The 17007-nt window shown below is 35.8% G+C and overlaps 1 protein-coding gene across 1 annotated transcript; it reads right to left on the bottom strand.

Moving 5' to 3' along the window:
• Positions 1-9273: 9273 nt before the first annotated feature.
• Positions 9274-10484, bottom strand: LOC126693942 (uncharacterized). Its single transcript, XM_050389996.1, has 2 exons — positions 10237-10484; positions 9274-9868 (listed from the first exon to the last, which is right to left on the bottom strand). The coding sequence occupies exon 2, from the start codon at positions 9861-9863 to the stop codon at positions 9414-9416; it is 450 nt and encodes a 149-aa protein (XP_050245953.1). The 5' UTR covers positions 9864-9868; positions 10237-10484; the 3' UTR covers positions 9274-9413.
• Between the last annotated feature and the right edge of the window lie 6523 nt (positions 10485-17007).

The following is a 17007-nucleotide window of genomic DNA, read 5'->3' on the forward strand; positions in this document are numbered from 1 at the left end:
CTCATGCTTCTGGATAAGATAATTAAATTATATTGAAATCAAATCTACACAAAATGGATGATATTTTTTTTTTTTTTTTGTTGCAGTAGTCCTTCAAAAGAACAGTAGTGTTGCAAACGCAAGGATGAATATAAGGGGAAAATAAAAAAGGAGAGAGATTTAGGATACACGGAAGCATTCAAAACACCAAAATTTATAGAAAAACATCATCTTTGAACTAAACAAACCTGCAAACAACATCTGTCAAACTCCTATCATAACTGCTGCCATTAACTGCTTATGAAAGTGGGTCATCCACACGGTAGAAATGCAAGTAATTCTATCATTGTCATAAGGAATCATGAGTCTGGATTATTTCTAAATCCATTTTCTTGCTGAAATTTTCATAAAAAGTGTGAAACTTACATTTTATTGAGAATCATACCACTAAAAAATAAGTAAATAAAAAATATTTAATAAAAAGGCTCCGCATGATTTTTGGAACATGTATTAGAAGACTACTTGTTATTGTCAATTAATGTTGACAAATGATTACACCTAACAGGAAGATTAAGGGAGACCAGTGAAAATAACTCAAGTTCTACAAAATTGAGTAACTCTGCAAATAACTCGCTTTATGATGTCGCCATTTATATGCAAGCCATTACACACAGAAATTGCATTCTTGAGATATTCTACTGCAAATAACAGAGTACTATGTTATTTGTTCGGTTTTGTGCGAGGTAGCCATATACAGTTGGATTCCTCTTGGACTGCATCTGGACCAGTCCAAATATATGGGCTGGGTGGGTGCATGTGTACAATGTAACTCGATTTTCCAAATCTCGAGGAATTTGATTTCTTGTGAGTGTCCACTGCACAGAACTCGATTCAAGTAGAATCGAGTATTGTCGCAGGCCTACCTTTAAACTTCGATTCGTCTTGGACCGCATCTGGACCAGTCCAAATACCTGGGGGCCCATAAAAATAACTCGAGTTCTTTATAATCGAGTCATTTGAAATTAACTCGTTTTCTGTAACATCGAGTTATGAGAAAGCCGTTCCACCATTAACTGGATTCTTGTTATTTGTGCTACACATAACTCGATTTACAGACAGTCGGTTTATGTGCAAGCCCTTGTGCTGAAAATTTGATTGCATTTAACTCGATTATAGTAATATCGAGTTATATGGACATTACAATCTATTACCCATTTTTATTAACTCTTCCCCAGTTCTGCAGAACTTGCAGCTGTCCGAAATTACATCTTCGATTGCTCTCGCTTCATCCGGCTAGAACCCACAATTTCCCGCGCAAATTCGTCGAGGATTTTACATAGTAAGACTCTTTTAACGGTTGCTGTCTTTGAAATTACACATTGTTGGTGCATTATTCTCAAATTTTGCATTTTGATGCTTCACACTTCTATGTCTATGTCTATGAAGATTGTGATGAAATTGGGTGTTTGCCTAGTCAAATGCATTGTTGTTAGTAAGGTTGCCTATGTCATAGGTTGTCTTCCTTCCACAAAATGAACTTGCCAGTGGCTCCATATGTGTGTGGTATAGATATATGCTGGTTGTATGTCTGAACTGTACATTGTGCAATTTATTTTCTGTTTTTTGTAGAAGCTGGTGAAACTTACTACATGTAGCTACGATGGTATGATATATGTCAGTTCCTAAATCCACTTGTATGTTTCCTATATGATAAGACTTCTGTTATATACTCTAGGTCTCTAACTTCAAATTATTGACTCGGACCAAAATGCATTACAATTATTGCACCAACTAAACAACCCGTGAATAAGAATATTTGGTTTTCATTGTGTTGTTGTAAACTGCTCTAGACAGTATATTGTGTGCATGATTTTCTACACATGGTAGCTGGTTACTCTTCAATTTTTGTTCTCTGCTTCAAACTTCATTTTGGTTCTGTTTTTGTGTGAGCTGATCGTGTTTGCACTACTGACCATCGATTAGTTATGGGTCCGAAGAGGACTAAGAGGGGAAAATGCAAAGCTGCATCCGAACCTGAAGTGGTGTTTGATCAATTAAGGTTCCTCACGCCAGAAAATGAGCAAACCTTTGAAACCTTGATTAAGCGTAGGCGTATTTGGGGAGAAAGGCAAATCAATTTACAGGAGCTGCATCCTTTTGTTCGTGAGAATCTACAGTCTAGGCATTGGCTGTCCCTATGTACAAACATACAACCCCCTCCAGCTGACTTGATTAGAGAATTCTATTCGAATCTATCGGTGCATGAGGATCTTGGTGGTCACAAGGTGGCATCGTCCATACGTGGTGTACCGTTTACAATAACTAGGGAGCACGTATCTAAAGCCCTTGATGTACCTATAATTTGTACACCTACTTATCCAAACTCTATGTCTCCTCGTATTGATGATGTTATGGATGTTCTTTGTGGACGATCAAACATTCGGGATTCTGGCCGAAGTATTAGCTCAAGTGAGTTGACTGAGCTTAATTATATCTTCTTTAGGATAGCTTGTCACAATATTTTCCCTATCTCTCATATCCATACAATCCCTGTAGACAGGTGTATCTTGCTTTACGCCCTTGTCACCAATAGTTCCATTTGTTTTCCTTCCCTTTTCATCGAAACCATTGTCAAGGTGCGTAGGAGCAAGTATAAGAGGCATGCTTTGTTTTTCCCAGTTCTCATCCATAGGGTCCTCAAATATTTAGGATTAAAGAACTTTCCTTCCCACGAGTTGGTTCACATCCAAGCCCCTATAGGAGCCAAATTTCTGAAACAGCGAACTGCCCAAAAGAAGGTTGTCGACCTCAGTGTTGGTCCATCCAACAGACCACGAGTACGGTCTACTATTGGAGATGTTCAAGATGAGGACATGTATGGGGATCCCACATCTGTTGTTGCCGAGGATGGTGATGATGAGATAGATGTTGACACTGTTGATGCAGCGCATACATGCCCTCTTCCTCCCTCTCTTCATGCTATGATGGAGACCATTATGACGACTCAGGCAGCCCATGGTCAGCTTCTACATGGTCTTCTTGCCGAGGTTGGAGCTATGCGAGCGGACTTAGCTCACTATAGACGTCTTGTTCCACCTTCTACACCATCTGACTCTTGATGATTCCCATTGGGTATTGTACCCAAGGGGGGGACGATTTTCAGTTCGTGGTTGCTATAACATATTTGGAGAATTGTATGACAGTTCTATATTTTTTTATTTTAGTGGCAATTTGAAGAACATGGTATCCGTTGAAAGTAATTTGATATATTAATATGATGGTTAGTTTCATGCCCATCGTTACTATCATTAGTATTATTGAAATGGATGTAATGGTCTAAGAATTTTTTATGTTATTATGTGATTCTATATAATATCAAGTAGATCCAAGTCTGTGTGTAAATAACATTTATTTCATAATTCTGTACGACGCTCACGTGTTTTTAGATTATAGTAATTATTAATACAAATGGAAGGTTTTGTGAAAGCACAATTCGTTTACAGGTTTTGATATTAACGATGAACCACCTAGGAGATTTTCCTTGGAACAATGGCTGAAGCTATATCTTGACTTCAGGCAACTATTTTTATTGGAGGTTTTGCTGAGCTTACATGTATTTTCCACTAATTGGATATTTTTGTCGATCTTAAATCAGCAATTATATTATTCTGAATTTGATCCTCGCCTGGACTATTCCTCATGCATCATATTTTCATTACAAAATTTATTGATGAAACCTTGCAGTGCAGACTCGTCGAAAAATATAAAAGCGACACTTGGCATGACCTCATTCACTCTAGCATTAGGTCTAACGGATTTTTTTTAATCAAATATGAGAAATCCAAACCTGAAGTGGTTTGCTCTTCCCATGTATATTAGATAACAGTGAGCTGAAGATAATAAACATCGTGAAGTTTAAGTATGTTGTGAAGGACCAACCACGATTAAACAGATATAACAGTGACCTCAAGCCACTAACATCAAAGTTCTAAGAGCAAAGTGGTGCTTTCAACCTGTAAATTATTATGGCACGCGTTTGTTTGAGAGCTTAGTTTCAGGGTTGAACATGGTTTTACCTATATGCAATCTCTTCTAACCAACAGTCACGAATTATGGGAAGAGCGTTTTGACTACCATCCTTGAAAATGACCAACGACAATGACTAATGATGTTTAAGATTTTGTAAAGGTAAAGTCCACAATTAAACAGATATAACCAGGAGCTCAAGCCACCACCAACATCTACGGTATAACAGATGTGGTATTCAGACCAAATTGGGCCTCGCTTCAAACCGACAAGTCTTTGACCACGATGTTTGATCGAATAGTCGAGTAAGTAGGTATTCCCTCAAATGCAGTCTCACATCAATTGGCTACGATTACAAGAGAAAGTACACTTGTACATGACCTATGGCGCTACGTAATTTGTAAGAGTGATGGTTCTGAGACCAAAGTGATGCTTTTAACCTGTAAATGTTTAATGACCAAAGATAATGAACACCGTCATATTTACACACCATCATGTTTACAGACATTCAAAATGACCAAATCACAGAAAACACTGTGATCTTCATAATTTATTTTGTGAAAGACCAAACATAATTAATAAATTAATATTGCGAACTTGCTGGTGAAAGAAAAAACACAATTAATATAGCGAAGTTTGAAGGTGACCAAGTTCCAACTCTAAACACACGTCACCAGCCTGCTTCTGTAGCACCAACTGTAGTCATATCAAACTCCTTCAATCGCAGCACATGTGCCAACAGACGCTGCTGCTTAGTCAAGTCATGTTCGGTGCTCTACACGATGTGGATACCCAATTCGACACTGTTTCACACCCACACTCACGTGAATACAGAATTGTGAAATTGGATGCACAAATGTCTCATTTACATCTACTGTTGCAACTACTGCCCACCTTTGATGTGACATTAGGAACATTTAAAATCTTGTTCATATAGTGTTTTTCCTGAAGGGTTTGACATGACAGGCCCTAATAAGTGAAATTGTAATGCCTGGACCGTGAAATGAGGTTATAAATGCACCAGTGATATAATGTTAACTTTCTACCCCGCTAACTTCGTAGATTGATTAAGCTATGAGTCGCAATGCCTCAACATCAAATCGTACAATGCGAAACAAGTTTGGACCTACTTCAACAAATGCATCATCACAAGTTCCAACAGATCAACAACTACATACATACACAGACCACTATGGAGGAAAATGGGTTGGAAAGAAGAGAGATTTCGTTAATATGCCAATATACACGTATGAGAGTCTTGGAAGCGTCGGACACATCATGGTCGGCAAACCTACAAAACTAAGTACAGATACCACCGCAATAGAGTTCACTATAGCAGAACCACCATGGTCAACCCTATACGAGAAGAGGTGTGAGTTAGAGGTGTATTGTCGATGGCACGGGTTACGAGTTCCTAAGGCACGCTCTGCCGAGTTACCTAGAGATGAACCTGCCAACATAGTTGCTCGTCTTGAACAAGAGAACAATCAAATGCAAAGGCGACTAGACCGTTTTCACGCAATCCAAAAAGCTAGGAAGCATCTAAAGGGGAAGGCGCAAGAGCGAGCCATGAAGTCTATTAATGAAATTACAGCGTTAGATGATGAAACAGATATTTCAGACTTCTCAGATTCAAGCAATGATGATTTCCAAAAATTTCTACCTACGAACATTAGACGTTGTTGTTAATGTCTACACATTATGTGCAATACATGATGTTATTGTTAATGTGTGACAAATGATGATTATGTATGTTCAACTTTTGCAACTCTAAAGATTAACTGTTTATTACTTTTGGCTAAGTTTATGTGAAATCACTTTCTCATTTTTTTCATACGTGTTCTTTGTTGCTACATTCAAGTAATGTGGGTCATGGACGAACAATGTCCTTTGCTTTGTAATGTAGGGAAAACCTTAGGAAGTGAAATGCCTCCAAATTATATTTATTGCACATTACTTGTAGGAAAATTTAATAGATTCAATACATACAGACTGATCCAAACCACATAGACCAACCGCGCATATGATTCAATAATTCGAATAATTCTTTTATATGAGTTCTTTGAGTCACGATATAATATGCATGTATCTGTGTATCTTAGTTCTAATAGTGTCCTACTTTATATAGATACATTACATAAAGACTCGTCCAAACCAGACTAACCACTCACTCACTGAAAATCCATATGGCTCACCCAACACACTCTCACAACGATATTTGGTTTGCTTAAAAATAGAGTAAAGGCCTAAAAGCCTGATCAGCCTTTGAAATATTTCATTCAAGTTATTGGTTTGTTGTAGCATTGCTTGAAAGCTCCCTAATATTGCAATTGTGATGATCGGAAGCCATTGATGTAAAACTTGGAAGCATAGTTTTCTTCATGTAATTTTACATTGATGTTGACAAAATGTAACTACATTTTCTACCTGCAAAGACTCCCTGAAAAGTTTGTAGGGAAACAGGGGGATAAAACTCAAGCCACTGTTGCTACACTCACTGCTCGTAATACTAGCATTTGGCAAGTGAGGTTGGAAAAGGCTAACACAGCTCGGCACTGTTCGGCGAAGTCATGTTCGCAGTTCTGCATGTGCTGCTCAACAACTCGACGGTAATGAACCCTGTCCAGTCATATCATCCATGCTCACGTGAATAAACAGATATGCAACATTTTGCAATGCACTATTTTCAAGGATGCAGAGGACCCTTCAAAAGTGTAAGCAAATTTTTGGGGGTAAGCTGTCCATCATTGCTACACTTGATTGATGTAGTTCTGCATGTGATACTCAACATCTCGAAACTATTGAACCCTGACCACACGTACCCATCCCCACTCACGTGAATACACATATGTGCAACCCTTTGCAATGCACCGTTTTCGAAGAGGCAGAGCATCCCTGAATTGGCTATGCATCAATTTTGGGTGTGAGCTGTCCAACATTGGTACACAGATGTTGTTCGTAGTGCTACATGTGCTGCTTAACAGCTTCGCACTGTTCAACCCTGTCCAGTCAATACACAGATATGCCTTCATTTGCAATGCACCGTTTTCAAGGATGCAGAGCATGGCTGAAAAGTTTATGATACATTGAACACAGCTCAGTGCTGTCTCAACAAGTCATGTCAGATGAAGCACAGGAATTCTGAATAGTTTTGAACAAGACATACCAAACTGGTCAGAGAAATAAACCATAGTACTGATCAAAGTCCCTAATTAAATATAAGCATAAACATCACTAGTTTAAATTTTAAATAGGTTATCCTTGTCCAAACTCTGATGGTCAACCAAGTGAAATATTGAGACACTAATCACAACAGGAGTCCTTTCGATCACCTCATTGGCAGTGACATCTCCTTTTTCTAAATTATTGTCTTTCGAAAATGCAACCCAGCCTTCCCCGAATCTCATTGCTTAATAGGTTTTGATGGAGGGTAATAGCACAAGACATTGATGTGTGACAAATTGCTTCCCAATAATATACTTGCTTCCCATATATGTTTCCAAGCCATATTTAAGAGAACATCATAATCACATTATGTATAAAGGCTCACCATATTATGTGGCCACGAGATACCCATGAAAGAAGGATTTTTAGGCTTCAATTTTTTGGCTGCTTGGATTGCTCTCTCTCTTTCTTCCTCTGGACATAATCTGTAATTTTTTAAGAACAAACTTTTCTCTGACTTCATGTTTTATGGGTTTGTACATTAAGGAAGAAATGTTTGTATGATCTTCATCTAAGTTTTTGATATTTTTACCTGATGATCTTCCAATTTACAATTCTTCCTACGTGGATATTGAATCTCAATGGCAGTCTTATCAAATATAACAATATGGAAGCTTGAATTTCCTTCATATCTGAAGACTAAAAAATAACCATAACAGATAGAATGGTATTCAGCGAAATCCTGCCAACCATTACAAAACCTAATGTTGTTATCAGCTTTCTTCAATCACACTTGCCAAATTCCACCATAGGGAGCAATGACTGTAGCTACGGTGGATAGCTCAGTATTGTTGAACCCTGACCAGAAGTACCCATCCACACTCACGTCAATACACATAGCAACGCAGAAAATTTTGTGCATCAATTTCGAGTGTTATTGGTCCTATTGCTACATTGATGTTCGTAGTGCTGCTCAATAGCTTTGCACTATTGAACCCTATCCAGTCATATCACCTACACGCATCCGTGGAGGAGTTCCAACTCAGTTCCAACTCGATATTCCAGGAATCGAGTAACATTGAAACACTCCACCTGACACCTGACACAGCTATGCATCCTTTTGCAATGCAGCATTTTTAAAGGATGTACCTATAGCATCCCTGAGAAGTTTATGATACATTTAACACAGCTCAACATTGTCTCGTCAAATCATGTCAGATGAAGCACATCAATGTTGAATAGTCTTCACGTGAATAAATACGCAACCTCTTTTGCAGTACACATCACCAGCCCGCTACTGTAGCACAAGCTATAGTGTAACTCGACAGCTACCTCAACGAATCACATGCACCAACAGACGCCACTGAACAATATACTGTCAACTCATATCATCTTTATTCACGTGAATACTTATACTCACATCCACCTGAATACTTGCCCTTGCAAAACCCCTATATAAAGTCCCATTTACATCTACCCTTGCAAAACATCTACACATACCGAAGTCCCATTTACATACATCTACCCTTGCAAAACTTCTACACATACCGATCTAAAGTCACATTTTCCAATGTCAATGCGTAATTGGATGCTACCTCGTTTTCCAAATAACTATAGAACGCAAAGAGATTCTGACGAGAGGGAATACTATGCCGGATTGCAACAGGAGTGGGACTTTCGCGTGAACGAGTCCAACGCTCTGCACAATGATCTCCTGCAAATCGGAGCGCCTCTTGTCGAGCGTAGCTCGCTCACACTGCCACGACAAAACATGCACCAATATGAGCGTGCAGTGACGAAAATAAAAAAAGAAAACAATCTTATGATACTTCGTAGGTCCAGGTATCATATGCTACAATTGGCGGAGGAGCAAGCCGTTGCAACAAACAGGCAACTCACTCCGGCAGAACGTAACAATGTCCTCAACTACGAGGACTACCTATCAGAATGAATGCCACTGTGGTGTGTGTGTGTGTGTGTTATGTCTATGGTTAAGTTAATAATGTTAGTGTAAGTTATTTTATGTTTTCTGTGTTATGTCGTACGTGCTTATTGAAAAACATCATGTGTGAGAATATTTGACTTTTATGACTTATGTGAGAATAATCTACATTACGAATAACGTGCATGCTTCTCATAATCAATAATAAGGTTTACATAGTACAAATGCAACCATACATATAACACATAGTTAAGCAAAATAGTTCTCCAACAAAATCTAATTACACCACGACACAACACGATTACTCTTCATCTGACATCTCCACGTCTGACTGATAAATGGGATCAGCAAGAAGTGATTGCATGAACTGTGCATGCTCGTACCACCCTTCCTGCACTGACTCTCGAATCTCAACTTGGGTCCGATATCGATTAAGACGTATCTTCATTCGATTATTTTCTTCTCTTATGCGGTTCAATGCTTTACGAAGTTCGTCGATGCTGTCTCTGGGCATTTCTGATGCGAGTCGCCGAGGCACTGGCAACTTAAAACCAACCAACTCATCATAAAACATTTGTTGTTCACGAAATAACCAAGCCCACTCCTGTCTCATGGTATTGTGAACGTAAGCACTATTTCGCAAATTCGGATTGATTGGATAGCTGAACTCATCTTCCAATACCCAACAACGACCCATAGCAGTGAACACATCATGAGGCCTATACAGTTGTGGGTTGCCAGAACCAGACATTGACACTGAATACAATAACACCAAATGATCAAGTTAACAGTGTGTATCAACTGTTGCTAAATAATGTAATCCTGCATAGAATGGTATACAACAAAGACATTCATAAACAATAGACATTGTTGGTAATGTCTACACATTGTCTTCAACACTAAATGTTGTTGTAAATGTCTGACCAATGATGATTATGTGCAATACAAAATGTTGCTATAGTAAAGAAATTATTTCATTCTCTTCTCACCAACGTTTACTACAACAAATAACCAAAATCACACCAATGTACTTACTTCACATTCATTCAACCTAAAAAATCAAAATTTAGTACAATATCAAATGAACATAACATTGCCCTAAAATTGTGATGTGAATTTTTTACCTGAGGTGATACAAATTTCAATTGAGTTTGAAGAAACCTGCTGTTGATCCGTGGAGGAGTTCCAACTCAGTTCAGCAGAAAGTCCTCAGTTCAGCAGAGAGCAAGGCACACTGAGTGGGAGAAGGTGTGCAGAAATTATAAGAGAATAACTCGACTTTACGGATATCAAGTATACTTTATAACTCGATATTCCAGGAATCGAGTTACATTGAAACACTCCACCTGACACAAAGACAGTACGAAATCAGGGTTTATAACAGTATAACTAACTCGATTTTTAACTAATCGAGTTATGTAGAGATTCAAAACAAAAAATAACAGCAGTGCGGGAAAAACCTGTGTATAACTCGATTATTGAAGTATCGAGTATTTCATATAACTCGATTTTAGTATCATCGAGTTACAAAAGAGGGGCATTTCCCTATTTAGTTTCAGAATGAGGGCACAAAGATGTTTAATTTCCGAAAAAAGGGCATTTGCCCATTTTGGCCTGATATTAAGTAATGAAAGTGGGGAAAGAAAAAAGAAAAAGAAAAACGTAAGAAATTATCTATGACTGCTTTCACATCAATGATTTTTTCTCTCTCTCTTTGGAATTAACAATAAGATTTTTATTATTATTTTTTGAGAGGAAACAATAAGATTTAAAGTTTAAACCATCCCATCCACTCTATAATAATTTCATCGTACTACCAAGGAACCATAATACCCGTATACATACACCATTCTTCAACATTAAAATTTGAGGATACATATGGACTTCCCAACGCAAATTTTCAGTTTTTTCCTTTTTTTTTTTTTTTTTAAATAATTTGATGGTATAACGAGAGAAGACGGGAATTTGAATTGTGATTCTCCTAATAAAAGAGAATTTTTATCATTTACTATCCAAGCGCAAGTGCAAGCTCAAATTAAAATTTTATTTTATTTATTTAAATTTGATAGTACAATGGAGAAGGGGAAATTAAATCGCAATTCTCCTAATAAAAAAGAGAAGGTTATGCCACTAACAACATGTTTTTTTTTAAAAAATTTATAACTAGATAGTTGGATGGGAGGATTCGGACTCTAAATATCTAGGTTGGAAACACTAAAAAGTAGCGGTACAAGTTAAGCCACAAAACTCTTGGCAACAACACGATCTCTTAATTGAGAATGTATCTTGTATCAGATATATGCATCTTCTGTCACACAAGCTCACTACTATGCGAGACTCACATATTGTGTAAGAGAAGATACATATTATCTAATACGTGAGATAATTATTGCTCTTAATTCTCAACACAATTATTATATTAACAGATCCTGAGTTATTCCTATTACGCTTAACAAAAACATACAACTGAAGAACTTTCAATCCTTATATGTAATTACAAGTTGCTGATAAGTTAAAAACACTTTTCATTAGGGGTGGCAAAGTTGGACACAACACATGAATCCAACATGACACAACACAAAATTAGTAGGTTATGGGTTGAAGCTTAATGGGTTCATGTCATATTTGAGTTGACACGACTAACCCGTTTAATAAATGGGTTGGGTTAGTGTCCATCACTTGAAACCTATTTGAGCCGTTTAATTAAATGACATTTTACCAATATACCCTTCAAACTTTAGGTATATAAACTTACTTGTCGCTAACCTGTGCGATGCACGGGAAAGGTATTGGGTATGAAGGTTTAACATTCAATATTTAAAGAACAAATTATTCAATATTTCTAATTAATCATGATGAACCACAACAATAGCAAATATGTTAACCCATCCAACAACAAAAATACAACTCATAAGCTTAATAAATTATATCCAAACACAAAAAAAAAAAAAAAAAAAAAAAAAAAGTCTCATATTAATACAAAGAGAGAAAAAAAAACAAAAGGCTAAATGTAAATTAAAATTATAAAACATTAAGTGAGTGTTTGGATAGGAATTATTATTGCATCTGGCGTTTGTGTTTTGCTTCTTTTTTTTCTTTTTTTTTTCACGCTTTTCAGCTTTTAGAGACAAGTTTTACTGTTCACGCACTGTTCATGGAACCCACAACCACTTTATTCAAAAAAATATATTAAAAATGGGACACACGGCACTCTTCACACATTTAAAAATTATTTTGCTACAGTGTTTTTAGTTTTCAATTTTAGCAAAAAATAAGTTGTATCCAAACGGACCCTAATAGTGGTCATTGTAAACCACAAAACATATGCACAGCTATTTAAAATCACTACTATCAAAAGAACTGTCAAAAGAGATAGCACTATTAATAAAATAAACAATCAATACTCAATATAAAATAATATAAATAATAAAATAAACAATCAATACTAAATATAAAATAATATAAATGATAAAGTAAATAATGCAAGCGCACGAAGTTAACACTTGATGGACGTGGTAAAGGCATATAAACTTGAATTTGAAAGCTTCACAGGCTTGGTCAGGCAAAGGCACACAAAACAAAATAAGGTTGAGAAGACAAAAGAACGAAAGGAAAAAGAAACAAAGCAAAAAGAAAGGAGTCTTGGCGAAGAAGATGAAGAAGATGGAGGTGACAACAGCTATTTGGTATTGACTTCCGTTTTTCTCTATGGGTTTTTTGTGTGGATAATATTTAAATGATCTGAGTTTTGGGTTTTGGGGGAAGGAGATTGTAGCATAAGAATGTCAAAAGAATAATTCAAATGTTAAAATATTGACGTTTGTATTGCTTTTTTAGTGTTCATGATGGGTGGTCTGAGGAAAGAGATCGATTTTGAGGAAGAAGATGTCTGTTGGTGGGTATGGTGGGTTTTCAGATGCGATGTGATGCGATGATTCTTTGTTGTTGGTTTGTCGTGGGTCTGATTGAGGAGGAGCTGGGAGGAGCTGGAAGAGAAGGCACAATATCGTGAAAGGTAAAGGCAGAGTCTTCGTGAAAGGGAAAGGCAAAGTCGGGTTTTAAAAAATTCAATTACATTTTTTTTTTTTTAATATTGTGCTGACTGGAAAATTGTGGGAGTTTCAGAAGATTCGATTTTATATATAACTAGTCGCTAACCCATGCGATGCACGAGCTAGTTAAATAAAAAGATAATTAATCAACCACATGGTAAAAAAAAATTAAAAGAACCAATAAGAGACTAATTTGTTCATCAAGTAATCAATCTAAGTAGCATCATAGCTCATGTACAAAACTATTAATCTATTGTCAAAGGGTCAAATGACAATGTGGAAAACATTTCATAAATAACTTATTGATAACAGGTATATAGAGAGGGGACTTTCGAAAATCATCAATGGAATTGGAGTCAACATCTCATTGCAAATGGAATGTAGCTCTATATCTAAAAGTAAAGTTTCAATCATTCTCTTTCTATAAAACATTATCGAAACTATATGTACTTTACCTTGGTTTCAAATAGAAATTACTTGAAGAAACAACTATATCTATGTCCTCAGCACCATACATTTCCATCACGTATTGCTGTGTTAAGCACGCCAACACAGTGAAGAAACAGTTACACCAATCATAGAAGTTGGAATGCCGAATTGTGACGATGCAGAAGATACCGTTGCCATACCATAAAAAAGATTCTCTCTTTCGTCTTATTCAACTTCAATTCCATTACTCTTTCCACAAAATTGTAAAAAATGAAATGAAAAAGCATGAAGTAAACTTTGACATCATAGCCACCAGGAATGTTGTCTTTGCTAAAAATTGAGGGGTTAGGGTTCACACCCACCACAACTTGGCAACAAAATTCATTCCTCTGCTTCAAGTTCATAATTTCTGTAAAAGCCGTAAAATGTTAAATACTATCCCAAGTTTCACTATTGCAACTGAAACCTTCATGACTGCCTGTTTTATATGCTTACAATTAATCATTAAATAGGAAGATAAATACTTGATAGATCTCATTTACCTACTTTGCCCAAGTGCTTCAACATCTTCCAAATAACCTTTTTTTTGTAAAAAAAAATTCTATTATTATTATATGGTAACATCTTCTAAATTACCTATGACATGGGTGTGATGATTTTTTTTTTTTAAAAGAAAGAAAAAAAACATGAACTTGATTTTTTTTTTCCTGAGATTGATTACCTCAATCCTATCTATGTCTATAACCTTGAGATTTTGGAAACCTGATTGAGCCAAGTCTTTTAGTAGCTCATAGCCCAATCCATCAACCCCTACTACTAACACTTTTGCATATTTTGCAAGATCCTCACTCAAGTCTCAACTACCACCAATTAAAACAAAAACCTTAAAAGTTTTAACATATTTGAATAAGGATTAAACCCAAGAAGATTGAAGCTGAAAATTGATAAGAAAGAGCAGTACCATGTGGGGGTACCTTGTTTGCTGATTAAGTCCATGAAATAAAAGAAAAAGAACTAAACCCATAAAAGTTTTAATCCATGAAATAAAAGAAAAAGAACTGAACCCATAAAAGTTGAACGAAAAATAAACACCCAGATATTATAAACTAAAGCAAATAAAAATTACTTTAAGGAAGTGAGTGAATTTGAAGGAAAATTAAAAAGAAACATTGCCATCACATAACCAAGTATATGCTTTGAAGAGCATCCCAAAAAATAAAAACCTATACCTGAAAGGCCAGAGACAACCTTCATGGCCTTCTACTATGATCTATCATCATATAATCTTTTACAGAGGCTATTTGAGACTTAAAGATTCATTTTTGTGGCATTGTGAGATGATAGCCTACCCTAATAAATAAAAATAGAATTGGTAAAGCAAATAATACCTTCATAGATTTCATCCCATCCAATGTAGTAATGATGTCCATTTTTCTTTTCAAATCCAAGGCTTTTGTTCTCTAAAGATTTCATTGCATCTTCCATCTCTCCAACTTCTCTTTTATGGTTATTGTCGCTGTTGTCTAATGAATTAAAAGAATAATCAAAATATTTAGTCAAAAACCATGTTATATGTACAAAAGATTGCAAGACTTTTATTTATTTTATTTTACCTCATCCTCTTCAAACAAGTTCAAAATTTTTGGTAGCACCAAACTCAACAATATAGTTGAAATTTTGTGGGTCAGTCTTGATGGTAAGCTCAACAAAGCATCTGTACATTTGAAGTAGAATCAGAACCTTCGAATACCTAAATAATTGTCACCAATAACATCTACTTATGGGGAGCATCATGCATGCTTAACCCCTCAAAAGCCTCTGGGTTGAAGACAAGTGAGTAGTATTTGTCTAGCACCTTCCTCTCTCCCATCCTTCAATTATTAAAACCAAGAAAATTTTCAAAATCCAACACCTAATTGTAATGTGTAAGACACAAATAAATACTAAATCATAAGAAACAATTTGTTAGTAATCTCCATCATTTAATCAAACAAAACACATCCACTCAGCTTATTTTTACCAGCTAGCATCTGATACCAAACACCCCCCCCCCCTTTTTTTTACAGAGAAAAGAGTGCAATAGTGATACACATTGTGATTTCTTAGAATGAGCCAACAATTATGAACAATCGCATGATAACAAAGTCAATGTTTGGTACATGTTTAGTCATATAATATACAAACGAATAAAAGAATTGAAAGTCAAAGATTTCAAGTTTTTCATATCTCCTCTTAGATTCATTATGACTGCTTTATTTCTCATTAAAATTATAAAATATGCAGATTGAAGTGGCTTTTCATTCTTCTTCTTATAGTCATGCTCCAGTTCCTCCTAACATATAGACACCTAATAATTAAATAAAACATATATAAAAAAAATGCTAGAGTTCCAAAGATTGGTCATTTGGTTGCATTCAGATAAAAAAAATAATAATAATAATGGAAAAGAGAAGAACAAACAATCTGTGCAAGAGTATAAAACTAAAAGAGAAGAAAAAGAACCTATCCAATACCAGAACAATCTCATATACATAATATTCATCTCCGTGCTTCATCTGGTTGTGTCAGATCAGCAATTAATACAACAATCTCTTCATTAGTATTAGAGGGCACCGGTCTGACAATAGTGAAGGGCCGCCTGTAGATCTCTCTCTCTCCAACTCTCTCTGCACAATACATATTCATTGAAAAAAAAAAAAAACGAAATCAAAATTAAATCGCTGAAAACTATAACAGAACAAAAGGGCCTGAAACAAAATTTGAACAAAAAATTAACAACAAAAGGCTTGCATTTCTTCTCAGCATCAAAACAAAGGTCATATCCCTGTATTCATAAAAAGCAAGGACTTCATTAATTTTGACCCTTTTTTCAAGTAGAGAAACCCCCTGATAGGATTAAAATCAAAAGCACATTAAATTATCAAGTAGATTATAAAGTTAGCCTAAAAAAACAAAAACGCAAAACCCCTTAGTAACAATAGGAAATTAAGCGAAAATTGAAATTAGTAAATATATCTTTGACTAAAAAAATCAAAACAAGGAGGAAAACAAAAATCAGATAATAAGTCATTGATTAAAACCCAAATTGCCCAAAAAAAACAACGAAATTTCCCATTTTTTAATCAAATGAAAGCAAACCCAGATTATAAATCAATCAGGACTACCCAAATTTTGATCGCATAAACACAATAAACCTAAAAACCCTAGAATATGAAACTAGGATCAAAAACCGAAAAACAAAAGGCAAATAATAGAAAGATTCAGAGAGAGAGAGAGTAGAAACATTGTGGATTTGAAATTTGCTCCACTACCTTCTTGTCTAATAACCCAGATATCAAGCCAAATAAATAAAAATAAAAAAACAACATAGAATAGAACAGAACATGAAACTGAAACTTACCGACAACTGTGTGG

This window comes from Quercus robur, chromosome 8 (genome assembly GCF_932294415.1).
Source record: "Quercus robur chromosome 8, dhQueRobu3.1, whole genome shotgun sequence".
NCBI classification, from domain to species: Eukaryota; Viridiplantae; Streptophyta; class Magnoliopsida; order Fagales; family Fagaceae; genus Quercus; species Quercus robur.

Bases quoted from the DNA above. Each gene is read 5' to 3' on its own strand.
- LOC126693942 (XM_050389996.1), bottom strand. From the start codon at position 9,863: ATGTCTGGTTCTGGCAACCCACAACTGTATAGGCCTCATGATGTGTTC.